General features: G+C 47.0%; 1 protein-coding gene across 14 annotated transcripts in view; it reads right to left on the bottom strand.

Moving 5' to 3' along the window:
• Nucleotides 1-26,880, bottom strand: part of CAMTA1 (calmodulin binding transcription activator 1) — a 701,446-nt gene that overhangs the window by 648,991 nt on the left and 25,575 nt on the right. For 12 of the 14 annotated variants that reach the window (XR_013959951.1, XR_013959952.1, XM_080656710.1 and 9 more), the window contains exons 2-3: nucleotides 22,969-23,038; nucleotides 18,115-18,233 (exon numbers count right to left, since the gene is read on the bottom strand). The exons of 1 other annotated variant lie outside the window; for it this stretch is intronic. Coding sequence is in view for 11 of the 13 variants with exons in the window: in XM_080656710.1 (XP_080512836.1) it covers nucleotides 18,115-18,233; nucleotides 22,969-23,038 (189 nt within the window). In the remaining 2 variants the exon portion in view is untranslated. The remainder of the gene's footprint in view (nucleotides 1-18,114; nucleotides 18,234-22,968; nucleotides 23,039-26,880) is intronic. One more of the 14 variants, XM_080656728.1, reaches the window with a different exon arrangement.

Genomic DNA, 26,880 nt, shown 5'->3' with positions numbered 1-26,880 from the left:
AGCTTTTTCTTGTCTGTGAAGCTCTTTATCTGACCTTCAACTCTGAATGATAGCTTTGCTGGGTAGAGTAATCTTGGTTGTAGGTTCTTGCTGTTCATCACTTTGAATATTTCTTGCCACTCCCGTCTGGCCTGCATAGTTTCTGCCGAGAAATCAGCTGACAGGAGAAATCAGCTGACAGTGGTATGGGTGCTCCCTTGTAGGTAACTAACTTAAGGCTACATTCTTGCATACATACCCCTCCTCCCTGCTGGTTTTACAACTCAGGGATAATAAGTAGAAAGTTCTCTTCCCCCCTCCTCTGTAGCAAGCCTCTTTTGAACTCTTCATAATTTTTACTCCAAGCATGTTTTATAGGCTTGGGGAAAATATTGATAAGGCACTTCCCTAGGACATCTGCCTGGACTGTCTCCTAAAAAATAAACCAACTTTTCAAAGCCAAGTCTGATGTCTGCTCAACTTCAGCCAAAAATCCCCCCCTTCCTTGTCACCTAGCAACAGCAGCCAAGACTTTAAAAGGGGGAGCTTTCTTTGCAATTGTATTGATTAGCAATGCACTGGCCCTTTCCCTTCGGGAAAAGTAAAATAAACTTTCTCTCTGCATCTATCCTTCTTTTAGTTGTGGATTATTTCACAGCCCGTGTCACTGTCCAAAAACCCTAACAAAAGGCTGGACTGAGAAGGAAGGCCTGATTTAGGGGTTCGGGGCGGGGGAAGGGGGGCAGAAGCCGATGTCATAACCAAGAAAAGCGGAGGGAAGGAGGACGAACAACCATGGTGGAAGCTGTTAAGAGGCTCCAGAATGTGCCTGGGTTTGGTGATCTGTATGGCGCTGGCAGAGATGAACAGGGAGAGCTGAAGTGTAACTGGGACGTGCAAAAGCAGAGGAAGTATGTGAACTACTTGCTAGAAAAGTTTCGATGTTGAAGCTTAGAACAGGGGGGCTTCTGATGGAGAGGGAGGCTATTGCTTTTTGGTGCAAGATGGGTACTTCAGAGGACCTCTGCATGCAGCTGAATGACCTGGTAGAAGTGGAGGAATCAGGATACAGAAGGCAAGGTGCCCCCTGGACTGAAGTCCTTCAGAGGAGGGAGGGGTTGGGATCCAGAGCTCATGTGAACAGACTGGCCTTGGAAGACCCTTTCACAGCTCAGTGGTAGGAAGGCCTGGGGTTCCCATTCGCTGCTATTTCCACATGTGAAGGGAGTTCAGCCGCTGAGAGGCAGGGTGGTGGTGAGGGCAAGGGGGTGGGTGGTCAAGGGGAAGGGTGCAGAAAGGATCTAGAGGTCCCGCAGAGTCCGAGCTCACGGGGCTGGCAAGAACCCTAGAGAACTGGGGGTCGTGCGAACAAACCGCTTGAGGCTGGTGGTGAAGAATTCCCAGATTCAAGTCTGGTTCATGACCTTGTTCTCCTCCAGCAACGCTGAGCGGGATCTGTTCGGGCAGAGGAGCCAGGTCTCGTTCAGGGCTGGGACTGTCCAGCCGGGCTGGCAGGAGGCGAGAGGGCAGGGACCGGCAGGGAACTTTAAGGCAGTGATCATGGACTGTGGACCCGGCATGTAAGCTGGGTGAGAACAAAGAAAGGAAGAGAGGGATTCCTGTAGCTCGAGGCTCAGAAGACCTGCCTAAGGAAGGGCATGAGGAGTGACTCGGGAATTAGCTAGAGAAGTGAGGGTAACTGTGGTAAGGAGCAGCAGCTCCGCCAGCAGCCGGAAACACCGTCGCTCCAGCGGGCAGCCACACAATGACGTAAGCAGACGGTCCTAGAGAGCCTGGGAGCCCCAGGAGAGAGTGGGTCTCCAGGAGGTAACAGCTTGGACGCCCTATTAGTTAAGAGGCGGGTTCTCTAGAATGCCAGCCCCACCGAGCAGGGATCGGTTCGGTTCACCCTGTTTTGCCCAGAGCCTAATGTTTAATAAAGGCATCTGAGTATGAATGTCACTAAACGTAATGAAGTAAAGAAACTGAGGCATGCCAAAACCGGTTTGGCTCAGTGGATAGAGCGTCGGCCTGTGGACTGAAAGGTCCCAGGTTCGATTCCGGTCAAGGGCATGTAACTTGGTTGCGGGCACATCCCCAGTGGGAGGTGTGCAGGGGGCAGCTGATCGATGTTTCTCTCTCATCGATGTTTCTGACTATCTATCCCTCTTCCTTCCTCTCTGTAAAAAAATCAATAAAATATATTTAAAAAAATAAAGAAAGAAAGAAACTGAGGCAGGAAAGGACAGCAGTTCTGAGCGGCACGTAGGATGCACTCCACCGTGGCAGTGAACTGTGGCCAGACCACAGCTGGTCCACGGGAATAAAAGGCCCAAGTTCTCCGCTGACTTCAAAGACGCAGCCAACCACCCATGGGATGATGGGTGCTGCAGCCGGCAAGGGCGGGGTGGGGCCCGTAGTAGCTGCTGACCGTGGTCTGGCCACTGACCAGAGGCAAGCAGAAGAGTCATCGGTGCACGCTGCTTATTTCAGAACAGCCGCGTTCGTTCTTCCTTCAGCTACCTCCAGCTCTAGAAACCATCTCTTGGTTTCCCTCCGGGTTCCTCATTCGGGTAACCTGTCCCAACAGACAGACACTATCCTCCCGCGCCCTCCTTGGAGGCCTCCCCGAACCTCTGGGCTACACGGGGCTCCCACTTCACCCGCAGAGCTGCGCTCTGTGCTTCCCCTCGGTCATCTGGCCCCTCCTACTTCCCACCCAGAATCTTGGATACTGTGGTGCCCACACCCTCCCCTTTCCCTCTTCAGCCCAGTCCAGTGGGCCTGGGCACGCAAAGCTGCACACACCACCCAACAGAGCCACGTGCTGAGAGCCTGCAGGCGCCCAATCCCATGGTGGCTTCCCCACCGCACTGTACTCGGCTCCTCGTGGCCTCTGACTGGTCCTCAGTGGTAGAAAGAACAGTGGGTCCCCAACAGGAGCCACATCCTAAGGGGGAGGTTGCATGTGCTTCCATCATCTCTAACGAGATCACCAATTAATGCACAGCCTCCTAACCCCGTGGTCGGCAAACCGCGGCTCGCGAGCCACATGCGGCTCTTTGGCCCCTTGAGTGTGGTTCTTCCACAAAATACCACGGCCTGGGCGAGTCTATTTTGAAGAAGTGGCGTTAGAAGAAGTTTAAGTTAAAAAAATGTGGCTCTCAAAAGAAATCTCAATCGTTGTCCTGTTGGTATTTGGCTCTGCTGACTAATGAGTTTGCCGACCACTGGCCTAGCCGGTCTCTCGGCCTTCCCTATGGGCCACAGAGCTTCATGTTTCCACATGGCAAGGGCTTCTCCCGCGGACCCGCCTGGCTTCCTGCCTCCCCACTGCCACCTCAGACAGGATGACTTGTCCGACAGCGGGCTAGGACGGAGAACTGAGTGCCCCTGCCCATCCTCCTCCCGTGGCTGGGAGCCTCATGCACGCCGGGAGCACACCCTGCCCCGCTCCTCCACATCACACGGTCGGTGGGGGTGGCTCCCCAGATGCGTTGGGAGCAACCGATGACGACTACTCAGCCAGGCGGTCTAGTTCGGAGCACGTACTAGCGGCCCCTGAGGAGCAGGCCTGCACCCTCTGTGCTGCTCCAGTCCCCGTGTTCACCATTCAGTGACAGTCACTGAACCCCGCTATGTGCAGGCACTGTTCTAGCTCCCGTCCTCAGGTTCACCCATTCAGTGACAGTCACTGAACCCCCCTGTGTGCAGGCACTGTTCTAGCTCCAGTCCCCGTGTTCACCATTCAGTGACAGTCACTGAACCCCGCTATGTGCAGGCACTGTTCTGAGCTCCAGTCCCCGTGTTCACCATTCAGTGACAGTCACTGAACCCCGCTATGTGCAGGCACTGTTCTGAGCTCCAGTCCCCGTGTTCACCATTCAGTGACAGTCACTGAACCCCCCTGTGTGCAGGCACTGTTCTGAACTCCAGTCCCGTGTTCATCTATTCAGTGACAGTCACTGAACCCCGCTATGTGCAGGCACTGTTCTAGCTCCAGTCCCCGTGTTCACCCATTCAGTGACAGTCACTGAACCCCGCTATGTGCAGGCACTGTTCTGAGCTCCAGTCCTCAGGTTCACCCATTCAGTGACAGTCACTGAACCCCGCTATGTGCAGGCACTGTTCTAGCTCCCGTCCTCAGGTTCACCCATTCAGTGACAGTCACTGAACCCCACTATGTGCAGGCACTGTTCTGAGCTCCAGTCCCCGTGTTCACCCATTCAGTGACAGTCACTGAACCCCGCTATGTGCAGGCACTGTTCTAGCTCCAGTCCCCGTGTTCATCCATTCAGTGACAGTCACTGAACCCCGCTATGTGCAGGCACTGTTCTGAGCTCCAGTCCTCAGGTTCACCCATTCAGTGACAGTCACTGAACCCCGCTATGTGCAGGCACTGTTCTGAGCTCCAGTCCTCAGGTTCACCCATTCAGTGACAGTCACTGAACCCCGCTATGTGCAGGCACTGTTCTAGCTCCCGTCCTCAGGTTCATCCATTCAGTGACAGTCACTGAACCCCGCTATGTGCAGGCACTGTTCTGAGCTCCAGTCCCCGTGTTCACCCATTCAGTGACAGTCACTGAACCCCGCTATGTGCAGGCACTGTTCTAGCTCCAGTCCCCGTGTTCACCATTCAGTGACAGTCACTGAACCCCGCTATGTGCAGGCACTGTTCTGAGCTCCAGTCCCCGTGTTCACCATTCAGTGACAGTCACTGAACCCCGCTATGTGCAGGCACTGTTCTGAGCTCCAGTCCCCGTGTTCACCATTCAGTGACAGTCACTGAACCCCGCTATGTGCAGGCACTGTTCTGAGCTCCAGTCCCCGTGTTCACCATTCAGTGACAGTCACTGAACCCCGCTATGTGCAGGCACTGTTCTGAGCTCCAGTCCCCGTGTTCACCCATTCAGTGACAGTCACTGAACCCCGCTATGTGCAGGCACTGTTCTGAGCTCCAGTCCCCGTGTTCATCCATTCAGTGACAGTCACTGAACCCCCTATGTGCAGGCACTGTTCTGAGCTCCAGTCCCCGTGTTCACCCATTCAGTGACAGTCACTGAACCCCCTATGTGCAGGCACTGTTCTGAGCTCCAGTCCCCGTGTTCACCATTCAGTGACAGTCACTGAACCCCGCTATGTGCCTGCACTGTTCTAGCTCCAGTCCTCAGGTTCACCCATTCAGTGACAGTCACTGAACCCCGCTATGTGCAGGCACTGTTCTGAGCTCCAGTCCTCAGGTTCACCCATTCAGTGACAGTCACTGAACCCCGCTATGTGCAGGCACTGTTCTGAGCTCCAGTCCTCAAGTTCACCCATTCAGTGACAGTCACTGAACCCCGCTATGTGCAGGCACTGTTCTGAGCTCCAGTCCCCGTGTTCATCCATTCAGTGACAGTCACTGAACCCCGCTATGTGCAGGCACTGTTCTAGCTCCAGTCCTCAGGTTCACCCATTCAGTGACAGTCACTGAACCCCGCTATGTGCAGGCACTGTTCTGAGCTCCAGTCCCCGTGTTCACCCATTCAGTGACAGTCACTGAACCCCGCTATGTGCAGGCACTGTTCTGAGCTCCAGTCCTCAGGTTCACCCATTCAGTGACAGTCACTGAACCCCGCTATGTGCAGGCACTGTTCTGAGCTCCAGTCCTCAGGTTCACCCATTCAGTGACAGTCACTGAACCCCGCTATGTGCAGGCACTGTTCTGAGCTCCAGTCCTCAGGTTCACCCATTCAGTGACAGTCACTGAACCCCGCTATGTGCAGGCACTGTTCTAGCTCCAGTCCTCAGGTTCACCCATTCAGTGACAGTCACTGAACCCCGCTATGTGCAGGCACTGTTCTGAGCTCCAGTCCTCAGGTTCACCCATTCAGTGACAGTCACTGAACCCCGCTATGTGCAGGCACTGTTCTGAGCTCCAGTCCCCATGTTCACCCATTCAGTGACAGTCACTGAACCCCGCTATGTGCAGGCACTGCTCTGAGCTCCCGGGACCCATCAGTAACCAGAGCCATGAAGATTCCTGTCCACCCAGACCTTCCAGTCCAGCATGGCAACCAGACAGCTCACAACAAAAAGACCTGAATTACACAGTATATTAAATGATGATAAATGCTAATTCCCAAACACTTATGTCTCACTATCCTCATTTATGAAATAAAAAATACATAATCATCACGCAGCAGGTGCTCTGAATTGCTTGAGGAATGGATTGTTAAAAATTACTGGAAAATGCTTAAATATAAAATTTTTGATTAATAACAATTAAGGCATTTAACAAAAATTATTCTTAAATAAAACAATTAGCGTTAGGGATTCCAAATTTTGTTCACAGTACAAATATTAAAATAAAACTTTACCAGACACATTAACAACTGTCTTCTGAGGCCAGGAAAGGAGAGACTTGCTACAGAGTTTAAAGACATGTCAGGAAAAATGGGAAATGACTATACTCTGACCTCAATTTTAAGGATCCTGCTCATTAATTTCAAGCTATTTTAATGTATCTGTTTTCAGAAATGGGAAATGACTGGCATCTTCCCTTTCTTCCAACTCTTTCTTAATTTTTAAAACAGTCAGTATAGTTTAAGGGTTTTTTCTCTTCTTCTGAAAAAAAAAAAAAAAAAAAAACACGCCTCTTGCGGCCCTTTCTAAGTAAGAGCCCAGCTTCCAAAGGGATATCCTTGCCTTGGCCAGCTTCTCTGCATAGCTCCTGTCCCCCCAAGGACACCCCTGTCCTTGACCTCTGTGCTGGGACTTTCCCCCTTCCCTGCAGAGCTACCCACGCTGACCTCTTTCAGAGGGAACCACTTCACCCACACACAAGGCTGGTCTCTCTTTCCTATATGCCAGTAATGAACAAGTGGAATTTGAATCTTAAAACATAGTACTATTTACATTAGCAGCCCCCCAAAATGAAATAGATATAAATATAACAAAACATATACACAAACTACAAGAGGAAAACTACAGAACTCTGATGAATAAAACCAAGAACTAAGTAAATGAAGAGACATTCCATGTCCCTAAATAGGAAGACTCAATATTACCAAGATGCCCATTCTTCTCAGCTTGACCTACAGAGTCAACACCATCACACTGAAAATCCCAGCAAGTTATTTGTGGGTATCCACAAAGTGACCCTAAGCTTACACGAAGAGGCAAGAGCCCCCAACAGCCAACTCGGTATTGAGTAGCAAGGTCAGAGGACTGACACTGCGTGACTTCCAGACCCACTGACAAGCTACCGTCACCAAGGCGGGTGGTCGTGGTGAAGGAGCAGAGACTGGAACAAACAGCCCAGAAATACGCCCACACAGACCCAGGCAACGGGTCTCCGACCAAGGAGCACCTGGAGCACATGAGCACATGAGCACATGAGCACATGAGCACAGAGTCCTCAGCAAATGGCGCTGGGACCTGGACGGCCACATGGCAACAGTAAATGCAGTCACAGACTTTCTGCCCTTTACCACCATTAACTCCCAATGGACCACAGACCTAAACGTAAGACACAGAACGTCAAACTCCTGGAGGATAACATCGGAGAAAGCCTGGGTGGCCTTGGGTACAGTTACACCACCAAGGGCAGCGTCCGTGAGAAGAAATCACTGATTGGCTGGACGTGATTAAATAGAAACGTCTGCCCTGTGAACGACAGCATCGGAAGAGGAGGACAGCCACAGACCGAGAGGAACATCTGCAGGAGGCAGGTCAGATGAAGGGCCGCCACCCGGTCCCTAGGTAGGCAGCATGACAAGGACTGGGCGGTGGGCAGACAGGTCGGCAGGGAAGTAGGTAGATATGACATGTAGCTTTAGGGTTCTGCTGTTTGCAGCTATGTGGGCCAAATGCTGGTGGAAAGAAGGCAGTTGGAGGCTATACTTGAAGATGTTACCTCTTCAAAAAATCACAAAAACTGCACTATGCATCCACATACCTCCACCACCACTGCCACCATACTTTGAAAGGGCTTCCCACATAGCAAGACATTAACAAATACTTTAGATACCAAAAAATAATGTTGCATTCCCTGGCTTCTAGTGCATGAGCCCTGAGGAAAGACTCCAGAAAGCTCAGCTGTACTCCAGGCAGCCGAGCACACCAAACTCTGACTGTACAGTGGGAGGAGAGCTGAGATCAGAGTCAAGTGAGGTAGTGAGAACATCCTTCTAGGGACTGCGAGTCTTCGCCGACGTGGTTTCACTGGAACGTGGTGGAAATGCACATTCACAGGCCTCGCCCCAGACCTACGGGAGCAGAAACTCGGGGCGGGGGACGGGGCGGGGGGGGCAGTGATCTGTGTTTTAACAAGCCATCCAGGTGATTCAGATGCCAGCTCAGCTTGAAAACCACTACGTTAAAGAATGCCAGCCTTCCCACGATCTTCCCCTGTCCGTCTCAGCTGACCCTCAGGACTGCGCTTCTCCTTAGCGAACATCAGTACCACCGGCACTGAAGAGAGTGGGACACTTTACCCCCACGCAGCCCGTCAATAGAGTCTGCACAGAATACAGTCTTAAGGCAACTGAGCTCTCCTCAAGCCTCTTCATCCAACCTAGAAAAGTTGGGCCCAAACTAGATCCTCATTTTCACTTTAAGATTTTTAATAAACAATCTCAGAAAACAGCACTGTGTATTAAGACCTAGTCCTAGGCAAAAAGCCCTGGACGGTTTGGCTCAGTAGATAAGAGCGTTAGCCTGTGGACTGAAGGGTCCCAGGTTCAATTCCAGTCAAGGGCACATGCCTGAGTTGTGGGCTCGGTCCCTAGTGGGGGGCGTGCAGGAGGCAGCTGATCAATGATTCTCTCTCATCATTCATGTTTCTCTCTCTCTCTCCCTCTCCCTTCCTCTCTGAAAGGAATAAAAATATATTTAAAAATAATAAAAATACCCCTGGCAATGGGCAAGAAGCCACCTGATTGGTGGTGTTGCTCTTGTATCAATCAGGGGCAAAGCAGATGTACAGTCCTTAGTTCATCCTAGTTTGATGCCTGTGTCAGTGGCCAGAGCTGTTTCATGCCTGAGGCACATAATAATAATAATAATAATAATAATAATAATAATAATAGACCTAGGCAAAAAGACACTGTTCAAATTTCAACTCCAGTGCTATCCCTGGCCAGTGTGGCTCAGTTGGTTGGAGCGTCGTTCCGAACACCAAAAGGTCGCAGGTTTGATTCCCGGTCATGGAACATAACCAGGATGCGGATTCGATCCCTGGTTGGGCACATATGGAAGGCAGCCAATTGATGTTTCTCTCTCACATCAATGTTTCTCTCTCTCTCTCTCTCTCTCTCTTTGAAAAAAACCAATAAAAACATAACCAAATATATTCATCTCCAGTGCTGACAGGTACAGAAACCTGGAGAGGATACCAAAGAGCCTGGAGCCCCTGGAAAGAGGCCGACTGCACCCAGGGCCCAACTCCACCAAGGCAGAGGGACAGCAGACGCTCAGGGCCGGTGGTGAGAATGCTGTGGGATCAGATGGTGGTGGTGGTCACACAACTTGGTGTATATACTCAAGACCACCGGACTGTACACTTTAAAAATAAACGTGAACTCCCGAGCTAGACCCAAGCCTACCTGCACTCCCAAACAGCTCCGAAAGCCTCTCCTGCAGAACTGGGCTGAAGGCAAATCTGGAAAGGTCTCTTAGCACCACCACCAAAGACTTAAAAAGGCTGGGCAGGTGTCCCACCGAACACTCAGCTGACCGGTGGCAGAGCCAACACTACCCCGTTTCTGCCAGCTCCATCTCTTTTCCGAGGTATCAGTGACCCTTGGGTTCACCGAGAAAGTCTGAATTCCACATCTTAATTTACTTTGTAATCTGAAAAAGCACAACCTCTGACAAGTATGTCCCAACGCACAGTCACTGCTCACGTCTGATTGGTGATTACAAACGCCTAGGTACCCGGGGGGTCACTGAAGTTGTTCTTGGACTAACGACAAGAACCAGAAGTGAACTTAAGACCAGATGATATATTTGTGCCAAGGCCTAACGGCAGACTTACAGAAATGCTTGCTGAGCACCAACGGTTTTTGGATCGTTCGGGGGGGGGGGGGGGGGGGGGAACTGCAGGGCACATGACAGCGCACGAGCCAAATTCAAAAGAACCTGCCTCCGACGAGGAGTCTGCGCCATCTTGAACGGGAAAGTGGAGCTTATCGGAAGCCTGAAAATCCACAACTGTGGCACCCACGGAACAGCTGCGAGCCCCAGAACACCGGTCCCCAGTTGGCGCAAACACACGGATTCAGAGGAGCTCTACACTCCACCACGGAAAGGTCAGATTTCGCCTGGGATAAGGAGAGAGAGAACTACATAACCAGACATGCAGAGAAGAGAGACCATGGGGAGACAAAGAAACACCCGCATATGAAAGAAAAGCAGGCATCACCAGAAAAGGAAGTAAACGAAATGGAGGCAAGCAACCTTCCAGAGAAAGAATTCAGAGAAATGGTCATAAGGTGGCTGAAAAGAATGGAAGACAAATTCGACAATATGAGCAAGAACCAAGAGGAAATGAAGAAGAACCAAGAAGAAATGAAAAATGACATCACTGCTGTGAAGAACTCAATAGAAAGCATCAAGAGTAGACTAGAAGAAGCAGAGGACTGCATCAGTGAGCTAGAAGAACCTGCCTGAGAACAGGCGGCATGATATTCATGTTGCAAGACACAATTTAGTCTTGGCAAATCATCATGCACTGACTTAACTAATGCTGTTCATATAAAGTGTATTAGGTTTGTGATTTCATGCCATGTACATATCTATTGAGCTTTATAATTACAGAAGTCCAAGAATTTATATTAAGTTTTTGTGTTTTCAGGGATTTCATCCATTCAACAAATATAGGTGTCCCCAAAAAATGTACACACACACTTTGAATAATTATAGAGACAGTACTTATTTAAATACATTTCATTCTCAAAACTGAGCTTTCAGCTGTTAAAGCGTGCATCCATTTTTTGGGGACACGCTGTATTTACTGAACACTGACTACGAGCCAAATAGTCTCCTAAGTGCTACATTTTTGAAGTAATCTATAGTAATAAAAGTGTAATATGTAATTAGACTGGGCAGCCGAACGACCTCCCGGACGAAGCCAGAGCTGCGAGGACCGAGCCCTTGCTTGCGTTTCGTGCACCGGGCCTCTAGTATTATAACAAAAAGCGTTAGGTGAGAATGAAGGTGGGTCCACAGGAACCTGCTTCCTTTAAAGGAAGCATCATGTTCCGATTTCATGAACATGACTCTACTCTCTGCGTTAAGATTTGCTTCCTTACCGTCCTCAGAGCCCCACCTGCAGTCCGGACCCCTCCTCAGCTGGCAGCCTCACCAATGCGTGTGCATACATCCAGCCTCCCTGGGCCACCACCCTGCTGGACTGCCAGAGGCTGGTAAGTAGGCATGCACTCACTTGGACTTGGGGATCCATCACCTCACTTCAGACCAAGTTAACCAGAAGAACTGTAGTTAACCCAATGGCTACAACGTCATGTTTAACTTGAAGTCTGGGACCATACACTGTATTCAGAAATCAACGGAGTCACTCTTAGAACCTGGCTCTCCGTGTTCACATCGGCGCTTTCCTGCTTGCAGTCCACCTGGGAAGCACTGCCGGGGCTCCGAGGGTAACCTGGGCCCGTTCCAGCGGCTGGCCCTGCCAGGCACTGAAACAAACAAAACTCCCATCGGGGCAGCTACTCTCTGGTCACCAGGCAAACAGCTCGCTCCCTTGCTAGTCAGAGCACGTATACGTGCTTGTCAGCTCAGCTCACATTCTGGAAGTTTGGAAAGTTCTAAATGATACCAAAAAAAAAGTTTTTCCAAAAGATAATATATAAGTACACTAGCAAAACCAATCATTAAAAAAATTACATCCCTAAATCTGAGTTTATAAAATCTGAGTTTATAACTGATTTTATAAGTTATACCGAGAAAAAAATTAAAAATACAAGAATATATGCCTACACACACACAATAGTGATTCAAGGAATTTATTATTTTTAAATATATTTTATTGATATTTTACAGAGAGGAAGGGAGAGGGACAGAGAGCTAGAAACATCGATGAGAGAGAAACATCAATCAGCTGCCTCCTGCACACCTCCCACTGGGGATGTGCCCGCAACCAAGGTACATGCCCTTGACCGGAATCGAACCCAGGACCCTTCAGTCCGCAGGCCGACACTCCATCCACTGAGCCAAACCGGTTTCGGCAAGGAATTTATTTTTTAAATCTTTATTGTTGAAAGTATTACACAGGCTCTCTTTTTCCCCCATTAACCTCTTCCAGTCCACTCCTCCTGTCCTCCCCCCAGGAATTTTTAAGTAAAGTGGCTTCTTGTTGCTAAAATCACTTAAATGAGACATAATTTAATAATTCTCATGGTCTTAAAGCTCATTTTTCTTACCTAAATATAAAAAGTGAGGGGAGGGCCGAAACCGGTTTGGCTCAGTGGATAGAGCATCGGCCTGCAGACTGAAAGGTCCCAGGTTCGATTCCGGTCAAGGGCATGTACCTTGGTTGCGGGCACATGCCCAGTAGGGGGTGTGTAGGAGGCAGCTGATCCATGTTTCTCTCTCATCGGTGTTTCTAACTCTCTATCCCTCTCCCTTCCTCTCTGTAAACAATCAATAAAATATATTTAAAAAAAAAAAAAAAGTGAGGGGAGGAGTCGTCATTGAAAAGGATCAATTTCTCCCCATAAAAGGCTTTAGAACTCAGGGGCTCTTCTGGGGCTTCTGTGGTGTGCCTTGGAGTGCATCAGTCCCTACCTGTGCTGCTCTCTACATAAACGTCTTCACCACTAAAAATATCCAATTACCAGTTAATGTGAAAATTTCTCAAGTTACCACCAAATAAAACCCTTTGAGGAAACTTTCGTTGAGATCAGTACAAACTAGAATTCTGTTCTGTTGCTCACTCTGGAGAAACTCTGCATTAGAGGGAAAACGAGCAGAAGAAGAGCACTGCCAGTAAAAGGCAGAGCCGGCCTCCGGGCCGGGAGCACGTGCTCATTGGAAAGGGCTTCGGGCGCCGTTACTCAGCTGCCTGCGCAAGAAGCGACCTGGCGACTGTGGGCCAGGAGTGCCGTTTCCAGTCAAACAGCTAATTAATGGCTAAACCAAAGAGGTTTCAGTCCCAACAATGTTCATGGGGTACTAATATGTGTAATTATGAAGTAGTCATTTGTGCAATCAGAAAGTTGCATTAGCATAATTATTTCTGGCCCTGGGCCTTAAAAATATTAACTTAAAACGAAAAAAACCTGGTAATAGTTCCCCCCATAAAGATGGGAATACCAAACGGGCCACGAAGTAAGAGTTGGCTCTTTGACAAATGCGCTCTGTGTTTAATACTCCCTCTCTCCTGCCCTGGACATAAACATCACGCCTAACCTCCAGCTACCTAGAGGCACAAAATCCCTACTGGCAACACATATTCTTCATTATCCAGAGCCCCCATATTAATATTCATTAAGAATAAAAACCATTTCCACAAGAAATGAGTGTGCTGCTTTAAAAAAAACCTTCATGCAAAAATACATTACGTTTATGTATAATACTTCAAATGCAAATAAATAAAGAAGCCAAACAGTTCTATAAAACTAAGGCTCACGTCACTAAACAGCTGCAAGATCTCGGGAAGTCCATAGGAAGTTACCCTCTGGGACAGACAGGGAGCGAGTACGGGCGTGGACTCGCACGTCCACCACCTAATTTCCTCTTCTCTTATGTGAAGATCATCACAGCACCTACTGCGGAGGGTGCATCAAGGGGCACGGGGGATTACTCGCGCCCAGGCGCCTAGGGCCTGGCATACAGCAGGTGTCCTATAAATGCTCGCGGCACGACTGCTGTCATCAGCCTCAGTTCCTTCAGCATCTTCGGAACCCGGGGGGAGGGTGTGTGTGGTGGGGAAAGCGTAATCTAGAAGTGATTCGTTTTCAGATAGAACATTTGATTCGCAGTCGCAAACAGCACTCACGAAAGGAAGGAGGTCCCCATGGGTGGGAAAGGTGAAGAGAAGCTTAAGCAGGCCCCAAGATCTCATCCTCTAACAGTCTTCCTTCTCGGGGACTGTCAGCTCCACCAAATACTGGCAAGTGAACCCACAATACGAACCCACTATGAAGGCTTTGTAACCCAAAACGAAATCACAGAATGGCTTTGCTGAGTACACTGATGCTCAGAGTTATGGGTCTTTGATTAAAAACACACAATAGAACGAATGTTCCTGAGAATTCCAAGAAATGAAGGTCAGACCAAGGCAAGCCCCATCAAGTGAGCTACCTTGACCAATTGAACTACTTTTCACCAACAGGCCCTCATCTGTCAAAGGCAAGGTTACGCATCTTGTAATACTGTTATGAGGCTTAGGAATGATTACAGCCAGTCCTCGGCCACCAGCAAAGAACAGGTCCCATAAATGGCAGCGTTGGAATGGGCACAATCTCCCTCTCCCCCTCAACTAATGAACACCCGCAGTATAAAAGTTGGGCTTTCTCAAATAATGAGGAATATTACAACACAGGTCGGACCTGAATAAAGGAATTTCTCCCAATTTCTACAGACTCCTCCCAGGAATTCAACTGTGCACAGCCCGCAGAGAGGTGGGGAGAACATGGGCGAGGAGAAGAGGACAGCTGACATCTCGTCCTGGCAGCTCAGGCCGCCGGTCCACGGGGCGAACACGCCGTGCAGAGGGTGAGACGGAAACGCGCACCGGCCGTGCTTCCCACACGCCTCTGCGGCCACAGCGCCTGGGCCCGATGAGACCTAAGGAAACATGTGTGTAACACAGCTCCCGAGCACAAGCCGACCGCTTCAAGTGGCCCTCCACCAAAACAGCCACCTGCTCCAGCTCGAAGGCCACGGCCTTGGGAAGGGGGGACTGGCCACACTTCACTGGAGGAGCAGTTCAAGGGGCTTCCTGCCGAAAGGGACCCTGCCTTCACAGGACCACCGAGCCCAGTGAGACAAGTGCCCCGAGGTGCGTGTCCTCCGGGTTCCAGGGCAGGCTGAAGGCGGGGGGAACGAGGCCACCCAGCCAGGACAAAGAAGTGCGTGCTTTGATGGGAATACTAACCATCTACTCCCCCAATTCTCCAAGCCAGTTAAAAAAATGAATGGGAGGGGGTGGGGGCTGGATAAAATGGGGAGGGATTAAGAAGTACAAATTGGCAGTTACAAAGAGTCCCGGGGATATAAAGTACAGCATGGGGAATGCAGTCAACAACATTATAACACGATGCATGGTGCCAGAGAGCACGAGAGTATTGGGAAGGTCACTTCATAAGGAATATAAATGTCTAATCACTATGTTGTGTACCTGAAACTAATGTGATACTGAGTATCAACTGTAACTGAAAACAATGTTTAAATAAAATAAATTTGTAAAGTGTTTTTAATGACAGGTCCATTGCCACAGAGCAGGCTACAGAATTAACAACTCCTAATCCGAGCCTTCTGCTGTCGCTCTAAGACTCCCCTATTTTTCCGAAAGCCAAAGAGGAACAAGAAAAAAGGCCAACGTCCTCTCCACCGAAGTGCAGGCCAGCCTCCAGCCCCGCCTCCACACCCAGGCTTCTCAGGAGCGGAGCGGAGCGAGCGGCAAATCACAGAGAGCCGGGGACCAGGGAGGTGCTCCCCGCCCTCGGGACCGCTCTCCTCGCCCCGCCCCAGCAGCAGGGAGGCTTGCGCACATAACCCACATCTCTTGGGCCCCCGCTTTACGTTTCGCCCTGTCTGTGAACCTGAACGTTAGCAACATGGGACCTAAACCAGCGGTTTCCAGGGAGCTATGTGAACTGGAGTGCTGGGACCAAACACGGAACTTAATTTTCCTTTTAATCTCATCTCTATAAATGTTCTTTACTGGGTATTTTACACTGTATCTAAAAGGTAAACGTAAAACACCTACATTATTTTAACTCTGTAAGTAAAAATGCGAACTCAGTTGAAGAGCTGTGCGCAACATTCCAAAAAACCTGAAATCAATTATCTAAATAAACTACCAACTAAACTTCTAACACTGTTACCACCTCTAGCTTTATAAGATTCTTAAGGCCACTGATTTTAATTAAGCAATAGCTGGTTTCAAATATAATTTCAAATCATAATTAAAATAAATTGCCAACTTCATATAAAATTAAAAAATACATACCTATTATATGTTTTGATACATTTGTAAATAAACTGGAGCTAATATATAACAGTATGGAGTCAAATCCATGTTGCAGAAACGTACTGAATTTTACAAAGACATATACTGAATTTTAAATAGTTCATAACCTAGTTGTGACCTACTGAATGGCTCCCAAATTATACTATTTTGCTGGTAGAGTAATAACCTATGGTTACGACTAATTTACAGTATATCTACTTTATCTGTCTTAAATGTTTGAAACAGCTAATAAATGACTACATGAAACAATAGGCCTCTAAACTAGCTAATGTTAGTCAAAGCAAAAGTATTCTGTCTGAAGGAGAAATATAATTTATGTAAATAATCAAAATATACATACCTTAAAAGAAACTTAAAGTCAGCTGAGATATGGTAACAAAGTTATGGGGTTCTATGGAGTATTTAACTCTGTAACTGGGAAAAGTAAAGAAACTTTCATCCATATAACCTCTTACAACTCAAAACGAAAGCATTCTAAATTGAGGAGCTGGAGCAAAATAATCTTCAAAAAATAAGAGTGAACAGACAGCACTGTTTTCCTCTTGTCTTAGTTAAATATGACACCCTAACAGGGAGCACACGTCTATATATATAAAAGCCTAAGTGACCAGCCAACCGGCTGGTAGCTATGAGGCGCACTGACCACCAGGGGGCAGGCGCTCAACACAGGTGCTGCCAAGCCACAGCAACTTTGCAGAGTGCCCTCTCACACTCAGGGACCCCTCAGGGGAGGTCGGACTTCCAGTTTCAGCCTGGTCCCTGCAGGCCAGGCTGAGGGACCCCACCTGCCAGAGGGAGCCCGCTCACTTGGCAGATGCCCTTCGAGCCCCAGCACCGCCCCAGGTGTGGCTGGCCGGGGAGGGACCAAGGGAGGTTGGCTCCAGAGCACATCCTGCCCGTCTTGCCCAGTTCCGCCCCACGGGCCAGCTCCTAATTAATTTACTTTCAATGTGCACGAATCTGTGCACCGGGCCTCTGGTTGATTATAACCAATTCTGCGAAACCAGTAACCCAGCCACTTGAATTAAAGGACTAGAACTCCCCAAGTTATGGACACACACTCAATTCTTATCACCACACTAAGCGGCTATCACCCTAAATTCTAATGTTCAGATTCCAAACTCAGAACGAAGAGAAAGCAATCAAACACTGGTGTTAAAGTGTTCTAAGACTCCCACATTAAGACTTACCAGAAAAAGAGAAACATCACCCAAGAAGATAAACTTTAATTCATTCTAATTCATCAAATTTCTTTCTAACTGGCCAAATACAAGGTGGGGCAAAAGTTGGCTTACAGTTTTGAGTCGGAGAAACAGAGTTTATTCTTGTATTATGTTTTACTTATTGTATTATTTCCATACAAATCACTGTAAACCTACTTTTGCCCCACCCTGTATCCAGTCTACTAAACAGTCTTCATTCTCAATAAAGATCCCTATCGTTCCGGTAAACCAGCTGGCCTCCATGCAAACTGTCTTCATCGCAGGACTAAGAGCTGTTTTGCCAGCAGGAAGCCTACGCGTCCCAACTCTACAGAAACTTCACATCGTCAAGACACCGCACGGTCTCTGGGCACTGAGCTGTCTCTTCACTAACTCGTGACAACAGAGGCGCCGGTGTTCAGTGGCGACGCAGGCAGTTAACCACCAAATGCAAGGCGCCAAAACGCAGGAAAACACAGACACAGGAACCCCTGCTCCCTTAGTCAGTCAGTCAGCGTGCACAGTTTATATTGTTCAAAGCAAGCCAAGCACAGCAAAGATTATTCAAGAAACATGTTGGTTTCTGTCAAATCCAAATTAAATAACCTTCTGGTTTACAATTTCCTAGTTCAATATTTCCAGGTAAAGCTAATATAAAGTAACACTACGCAAAATGACCTAAGGAGTTTGCCCTTCAAGAAATTATACCCCTAAAAATAGAAAATTATCTACCTCATTAGTGTTCCAACGGTGCCTCTCTTTGGGTAAACTTGAACATTTCGGCAGACATTCAAGCAGCTTTTTCGGTAAAAAGATTTTTACATGACTACTATTGCTGTTCCCATGATCATCTATAAAGAAGAAGACAATAAATTCAGAGAAAATAAGAGGAAATCTCCTTTGAGGTAAAGTATACTGGCAAGGTCAGAAGCAGCAGCTCGGGTTAGTCGCTGAGACCAAGAGTCCCTGCTCTGAGCGAAACCCTCACTTGCACTCTCAGAGCAGAGCTTCTGCTCCCTGACAAGCAGTGGACAGGGACGACCCCAGCGGCTGCCTGAGACCAGGCGTTACTTTTAAAGGTTCTTGCCCAGGTTTCCATGAAGTCCACCAAAATTGCACAATGATTTAACCTCACAACACAACCCCGAAATCCTCTATTTACCACTTGAAAAGGTTTACATTTTTTTAGGAAAGAAGAATTCTAATAAAAGAGGACTATTTCATTCATAAATTAATACCACTTCATCCTCTAGAATATAAATGAGACTTATCCTTTCAAAAGCAAATTACACATCTTATGATATAAGGAATTCAAGGCTGCAGTTAGCTAGGTAATATAGAAGCTGGGCTTTCTAGCCTAAATGTAAAAATATACCATTTTAATTAACTCAATTTACATATACATATCTATATCATTAATGTATTTCATCAAAATGTAACTCTTCTAAATTAAGTGAAAGAAAAATCTATTACTTTCAGACTAGATGGTATGTCTCACTACCTGATAATTGGTCTCCCTGATACTTTCTAGAAGAGATCACTTCCTTTATGTATCATTTCATTCATTTATTTATTTGCACATCATTTCCTATTTCATTCCTGTAACAAAGTCCCCTTTGCCTGGCTCAAAATTTCTTGCCAGTTTTGGCACATTTAGTTCCAAGTTTCAAATTACCCACTCCAGTTTTGTGTTTATGTTAAATAGAAGCCCCAATAGCCAAAGGATGCAGAGCATAACCCGGTACAAAGAAGCAATGCATTAAATACTAAACACTGAATTTGCTCCAGAAAGCACGGTTGAAATAACGCATTCTGGTATTAACAAGATATAATAAAAACATTGAACTCCAAGTAAGAGTCCAGGCTTCAGTCCCAGTTCTGCTACTTTCTAATTGTGTGACCTTGGGTAAGTTACTTAATATCTTCAGTTTTCCTAAATCAAGGAGAATCAGACTACCTCTAATTCTCCTCCGTAAGCCCCTACAGAACTGACTGTAATTCAATGACTTTACATATCTGGCAATTAAACAGCCTTTTATAGGCACACTGGTATTAGTCAATAATGTTAAAAGTGAAATACAGCAGCATATCTTTCTAGTCATTTACTATAATGTTGCTTACTTAGCATAGGTCTATTTTTTGAACATGTGAAAACCATAAAAGAATAAAAGTATTTTCTACAGCCACAATAAAATCCTCTCCAAGCATTTTTCATCTAATTTACACACTTCTCCTCAAGGAAAATATCTTAACAGGAAAATATTGGGCATAGAAATAAAGTCTAAAATAATTTACTGCATCATATGGAAATATTTTATAGAAAGGAACTTAGGAGAGTTTTAGCATACTAAATCTTTTTTGGTCCATGAACTACATAACCGATTGAATTACGATGCCCATCTTCCATTTCTATAAGCAGTGTAAAAACTTCAAAACTGACTGCTTTTAAGAATCCAAATTTTTAATTTAAGGGTAAAATTAAATTAAACTTTTTTAAATCTTGCTATATAACCAAGAATGTTAAACTAAGAGAATGTTCCTAGAAAGTTCTGTATTAATTGCACCCTACAAAACCCTTGTAATTTCACGTGCTGACGTGGGCTCCCTGCCCCTCATGCCCCAAGGGGACCGAGGGCCCCTCAGACTTTAGAGAGCAGAAAACCAAATCCCAGGAGCCTTTACCTCCCGTCCCTTCTCTCCGCCCCTACAGTGGTTTTATTCTTACTTTATAAAATTCCCCATGTTGTATACAATTCTGAAAGTAGAGGAGAAATCCTAAAATCTATACTTAATTCAAATATTCACATTGACAGGGTGCCTTTATGAAACAGTGCTATGCTGGGGGCTAAATAAATGGCAGATCCCGAACTGTATGCATGTCTAGGCGTATCATACGCTGAGAAAACTACTTAAAAAGCACTTTGGACAATAATAACAGAATATTTAGCCTCAGCTTCTATTTCTATGTTTGTGATCACAACCTGATGTCAAGTGTCTGTCCTTTCAGCCTCTTTGAGGAACCAGCCGTCCCTGTGACATATTAAAGCGCATCTATGTACGGGTATGTCTGCACACTTGGGGGGGGGGGGGGAGAGGGAGAGAGCGAGAGCGCACTCTTTCAGCAGCACCAGTAACTGCTCTAGAAAAGCCTCCGTCTTCCCTCTGATACGGAATCAGGCAGAGGTGAGTGGGCCGAGGGCTTTGAAAGAGGAAAAGGAGGGTGGCTGTGGAAGCACTGTCTCAATCAAGTTTCTAAATACAGTGTGCCATGGGGCTGTACAGCCAGGGCTGCAAAAGGAACAGAAGTATGACAGGCCACTGAGTTCCCCTTAATCAGTTTTTAAACTGTGCTATTTCCAGAATTTCAGGTTCATGCTGAATACAAATTGGATGTTTTTAAGAAACTAACAACGGGTAAATTTTCCCACTATGCATTATGAAGATGGCAATTTTAGTACTGGGGGAAAATAGGAACTCATTCAGGCAAAATGTTAAGACTCTTATTTTCAAATTTCTGTTTTCCAGTTAAAAGTATCATAAAAAGTAACTTTGCTTTTTTCCCGTTGGAAAAGAACTGCTTTTTCATCTTTTTGGAATAACATCACTGACATAATAATTAGATAAATACATGTGCCAGCTTTTAAATCCTGTCTCAGCACCAGGATTGTAACAGCACCTGAGAGTAACCTGAAGTATACAGTGGTTCCAAATGCATCTCAGGACTTAATGTAAATAGTTAAACTGACACTGCGAAATGGAAGTGCCAACCAAATCCAGTGAAACACTTCATTATCATTATCTAGCATAATACTCAGGTCTGATATGTGACTTCAGAAAATTATTTTCAGCCTCCTTCACAATAAAAATAACTAGTGAAGCTCCTGAAATTGACAGATGATTTGCTTGGCTGACAACTATAATTCTAGGGAATGAACCATCTTTTCTAGTCAACCTTCAAATATTTTCCGAATAATAATTTCAGAGACACAGTATAATTTAACTAAAACTTTCTAAAATATACAAAAATATGCAGTCACTTAATAAGGCAAGAAGGAGAGTTCTTGTTTTCATGTTTTATTGCTAAGAATTGAGATTCACATGCCAAATCCTTTATTTAAGTCCAAGAAATACATGTGACCTTTTCCTTGGAACACCCTGTTGACTTCTGCAAGGTAAATTATAACTATATCAGCTCTAACCTGGAAATGATGCATCCATTTTATTTTTGTTCATAATTAATGAAAATTAAATAATTTTGGTTCTGTTATTCAATCAAGTTGATTACAGTTCATCTCTCAACCTCTAGACCAAACTGCTCAAAATAAGTCGATATAACAGTGTATCAAACTGCTAGATCTTATCAGGAACGTATCTGATCAACTTGGAGTGGTAAAATTCAAAGGAAGCTCTACAATTTTCTGTTTAGCTCTAATTATTATGTGCTGAGATTTAATTAGCAGGATAGGAACTGATTCAGGAAAACATAGCCACATATTGTTCTATTCAAGTCAGCACAGTGCTCGCAGCAGCAAATACTGCCACTTCTAATGTCAGACTTTCAAATCAGTATTCATCCAAAATACCTAGTAATTAAGCACCAACTACGTGCCAGCATTGGTAGGATTTCTCTTTATTCTTTTCCAAAGAGATTCTCCAAAATGAATTAAACTCCGGTGTAATTATCCAAAAGATACTTAAAGGTTAAAAAGTAAGTTTTTAATAGAAAAACATAATTCGTTTTGCTCTTTAACAACCCCTTTCCTCTTCTTACAGAGTGTGATCATCAAACCTGACCCTTCCTATTCTTAGATGGCCCAGATTTATGCTTCTTTCTGTCGATCTTATTATTAAATCTCTGGCCCAGGTTTAGGTCAACTCAGAACCCAGGTTCAGTAAACTGTCTGCATTTACATGTCCATCTGAAATGTGTGTGCAGGGGCAGCTAACGTGGGGTTCGGAGCTTTGCAATCAACTGCTTCAATTTGAGTCTGGGAGCACCTTCTCCTGCTTCAGCCCATTCAGTGCCCATGGAGCTGCACGGGACCCGGGAAGTTTACTTTCTGCTACTTCTGAGGGAGTGAACGTGTGGGACTCCATATCAGGCATCCAGGAGGAGTTTACATGGCATGCTCTCATTGAATCCTCCCAAGAACCCCTCAGGGCATAATCACCCCATTTCACAGATGAAGAGCCAGAGGTTCAGATTAATTGGCCCAAGAACCACAACTAGTAAGTGGCTCAGATGGGATTCGAACATGACCTGTGGCTTTTCCCACAGGTCTCCCACTCTGCGTCACCTGGAATTGGACACCAGAGTTACAGAATCACTGTTTCAATACGTAACACTGCAGGGTGCTTTGAATTTCCCCTGCGGTTAAACCCTTTGCCTTTTTTAATCCTCACATAAAGGTTACAAGGGGAGTGTTATTTGCTCCCCCCAGAAGGATTAAGTAACTCATCTAAGATCACACAACAAGTTCAAGGCAGAACTCAGGTCTTCTAAGTCCTGAGCACACTACAATGCCGGCAACACTCGCACTGCCACGCCCACCCCTTCCTGTAAGTCAAAAGCTTTTCAAATCCTACCTTCTAGAGGTGGCACGGTGTTGAGAACACAGTAGGTGCTAGTTCCGCAGAATACACTTTGGGAAACGCTCTAAGGAAACAGAAAATAAAATGTAAAACTAATCTTTGCAAAAGATACACACTGGCTCTTCTGTGGTCTTCCTGCCAAAGATGCACCAAGTGGATGTGATCATGAAGAAACATCAGACAAACCCCAAAGGAGGGACAGCCTACAGAGTGACTGGCCTGCACTCTTCGATGGAGAATGCCAAGGCCATGGAAGCCAAAGACTGAGCGGACTGCGGTGTCTTAGAGACGGAGGAGACGACGGAGTGCGGCCAGGGGTTAGCACTGGACCCAGCGGCGTAACGGGCGTAGCATGAGGGTGGGATGGTAGAAATATCTCCATGTTGGTTTCCTGGGTGAGCACACGTTATGGTGATGGAGAAAATGCTCTGGTTTGCAGGAAAGACAAAAGCATTTGAGGGGGGGCAGTGGTGAAACATATTGGCAACTTATTCCCACATAGTTCAAGGGGAAACGAGTTCTTGGCACCACACCTACAATTATTCTGTAGGCTTGAATGTTACAAAACTTAAAATCTATGTGTGTGAAAAAAGACATATGCAGGGAATATGTGTTACTTGTAAAAAAATTTAGAGGAAGCATTAAGTGCTGTACACAGTAAATCTTTATTAAGAAGAACCAATGCCATATTCATTTTGCAGTTCAGTCCATATTCAACAACGTTAACCATTTCCCAACAGTGAACCCAACACCCTACTCATTCAAGAGAATCTACTGAGTGCCAGCTAACAGAATGGCAGGTGCCACAGGTCAGGAAGTTGGAGGTCTCTGCTCCAAGGCTACTTCATGTAGGTAAAATTTTAGTGTTCATACAAGAACCAGCACAATGGTGACTTTAAAAAAGAAAAACCATCTTCTGTGAGTCTTGCCAACCAATTATTTTCGGTCCTAATATCCTTTTCTTTTGGTTGTAGTGTTAAATAAATGTTTAGATTATTCATCCTGCATTACAAACAACATATTTATTTACCTAGAAAACCAAGGACTGTTTAGACTTTCAACAACCACTTCAACATTTTTCTTTACAATATAAATAGCTCAGTTCTCTCACTTACTAGCGGTCATTCGGAATGTAATGACCTCTGTGTTACCTCATCAAAAAAGGTAGCAAGGCCAGGCCAGCATGGCTCAGTGGTTGAGCGACCTATGAACCAGGAGGTTACTGTTCGATTCCAGGTCAGGGCACATGCCGGGGTTGCAGGCTTGATCCCCAGTAGGAGGCAGCTGATCTATGATTAGCTCTCATTATTGATGTTTCTATCTCTCTCTCATTCTCCCTTCCTCTCTGAAATCAATAAAAATCCTATATAATAAAAACCTAATATGCTAAGTGTCTGGTCATCCGGTAGGCCATTCAACCAATCAAAGTGCAATATGCTAATGATATGCTAAGGCAGCTCAACTGTTCGCTATGACATGCACTGACCACCAGGGGGCAGACGCTCTGACTGGTAGGTTAGATTGCTGCTGGGGTCTGGCTGATAGGGAGAGCGAGACTGAGCGAGAGGGGCAGGACATGCCCTGAAGCCCTCCCGCAGTCCCTCCCCAGCTGGCCAACTTCCCGTGTCCCTCCCCGGCCCGATTGTGCACCGGAGGGGTCCCTCAGCCTGGCCTGTACCCTGTAACCTCACGCAATCCAGGACTCCTCGGGGGGTGTCGGAGAGCCAGTTAAGGCCTGATTCCACAGGCCAGGCTGAAGGACCCCACTGGTGCATGAGTTCATGCATCGGGCCTCTAGAGCAGGCGTCCTCAAAACTGCGGCCCGCCGAGGACATTTATCCGGCCCACCGGGTGCTGCTGCCTGTCCTGCTTAGCAGCCGACTCGTCCTGGGCCCGCAGTGCGCATAGGAATTTGTTCATAGGTTTTTTTTTAAACTATAGTCTGGCCCTCCAACGGTCTGAGGGACAGTGAACTGGCCCCCTGTTTAAAAAGTTTGAGGACCTGCCGAAACCAGTTTGGCTCAGTGGATAGAGCGTCGGCCTGCGGACTGAAGGGTCCCAAGTTCGATTCCGGTCAAGGGCATGTACCTTGGTTGCGGGCACATCCCCAGTGGGAGGTGTGCAGGAGGCAGCTGATCGATGTTTCTCTCTCATCGATGTTTCTAGCTCTCTATCCCTCTCCCTTCTTCTCTGTGAAATATCAATAAAATATATTTAAAAAAAAACAAAGTTTGAGGACCCCTGCTCTAGAGTATGTGTTTGTGTGTGTATACACACTAGTGACCCAGTGCACGAAATTTGTGCACATTAAAAGGGGATTAAAGGAAATAATTTAATATTGCTATTTGCCCTTTCTCTATAATAGAAGTGTCAGAGATGGAAGAAAATTAGTAAAATGTATATGAAAACCTTCCTCCTGTCAGAGTCTGGGGCACACCACGGGACCCAGAGTCAAGTCCCCGCCCACCCACATGCACCTCAAAATCGTGTGAGACCCAGACCCAGCCGCCCTCCCCCACATTGGGCTAGATCCAGACCCCGCCAGTCCCACCCTTGTCAAGCCCTGCCGTGCAGGGGGCGTAGCCTCAGGTCCCCTAGCCTGGTGCCAGGACGGGGGGCATGGCCTGAGGTCCCCCAGCCCAGACCGGGGTAGGGAGTGTGCCTTGAGGTCCCCCATCAAGCCCCACTGGGTGGGGTCATGGCCTGAGGTCCCCCATCAAGCCCTGACCCATCACTGGGGGTACACCTTGAGGTCCCCCATCAAGCCCCGCTGGGTGGGGGGCACGGCCTGAGGTCCCCTGTCAAGCCCAGCCAGGCAGGGGGGCGCTGCCTCAGGTCCCCTGGCCTGGTGCTGGGGTGGGGGGTGCGGCCTGAAGTCCTCTGTCAAGCCCCACCTGGTGGGGGAAGCAGCCTGAGGTCCCCTAGCCCAGCACCAGGACAGGAAGCGCACCTTGAGGTCCCCCGTCAAGCCCCACCGGGCGGGGTCATGGCCTCAGGTCCCCTGGCCTTGCGCCGGGGCGGGGGGCACGGCCTGAGGTCCCCTGTCAAGCCCTGCCGGGTGGGGGATGCAGCCTGAGGTCTTCTGTCAAGCCCCACAGGGACTTGTCAAGCCTCAGGTCCCTGCTGATTGCTCGTTAAGGCTCCTTATGGGAACTTGGCTTCAGCTGTGGGTGCAGCCATCTTTGTGACGGAGTGATGGTCAATTAGCATAGTCCCTCTTTATTAGATAGGAGATAGATAGATATATATATATATATATTTTTTTTTTTTTTTTAAGGTAGCAAGGACACCCCTCTCTCTTAGATCACAGGGTTGTTGAGAGAATTGAATGGGATAAAGCATACAATAGTGCTTTCAATTCAAAAGCACCACACCAACATAAAATGTTACCAAGGTCAATAAGAATAATCTCCAACAATGTTAACATTTTCTAAGAAATAAAATTTTGTGCCAAAAGGAGTTGAAATCTGACTAACGTTGACCTGCACAAATTTTTAATTTTCCTCCTTATATTCATGGTCAAGTGCTTCACCATAAGTAAGTCCTTCTCCACAATGTGACTCTTAGCTACCAGGATAAGCATCCACTTCCTACTTACTTTCTGTTTCCAGAAAGTTCTTGTTGCGGGACTTTTACCAGCCTTCTATTTGATTTAGTCCATAGTGGTAACTGCTGACTGGCAACCTGTGGCAGCATCTTTAGGAACCACCTGCTACTAAACTAGCATCTGGGCCCGCGGACGCTCCCTGTGAACTACGGGCCACCCTCAGAATCCAAGTCCCTTTGGGAATTCAGCACGTTCCTTCCCGGGTCTGTGAGTGTGGAATTAGAGCACAGTATGAAAAGTGGTTCACATCAAGTCAGCAGTACTCTGACTTCACGTAACAGGAGCAAGAGCCGCCAGCA

Source organism: Plecotus auritus (genome assembly GCF_963455305.1).
Source record: "Plecotus auritus genome assembly, chromosome: 2".
In the NCBI taxonomy this organism is placed as follows: domain Eukaryota; kingdom Metazoa; phylum Chordata; class Mammalia; order Chiroptera; family Vespertilionidae; genus Plecotus; species Plecotus auritus.
The sequence above is the reverse complement of the archived record's forward strand: the minus strand, read 5'-3'. Positions and strand labels throughout refer to the sequence as shown.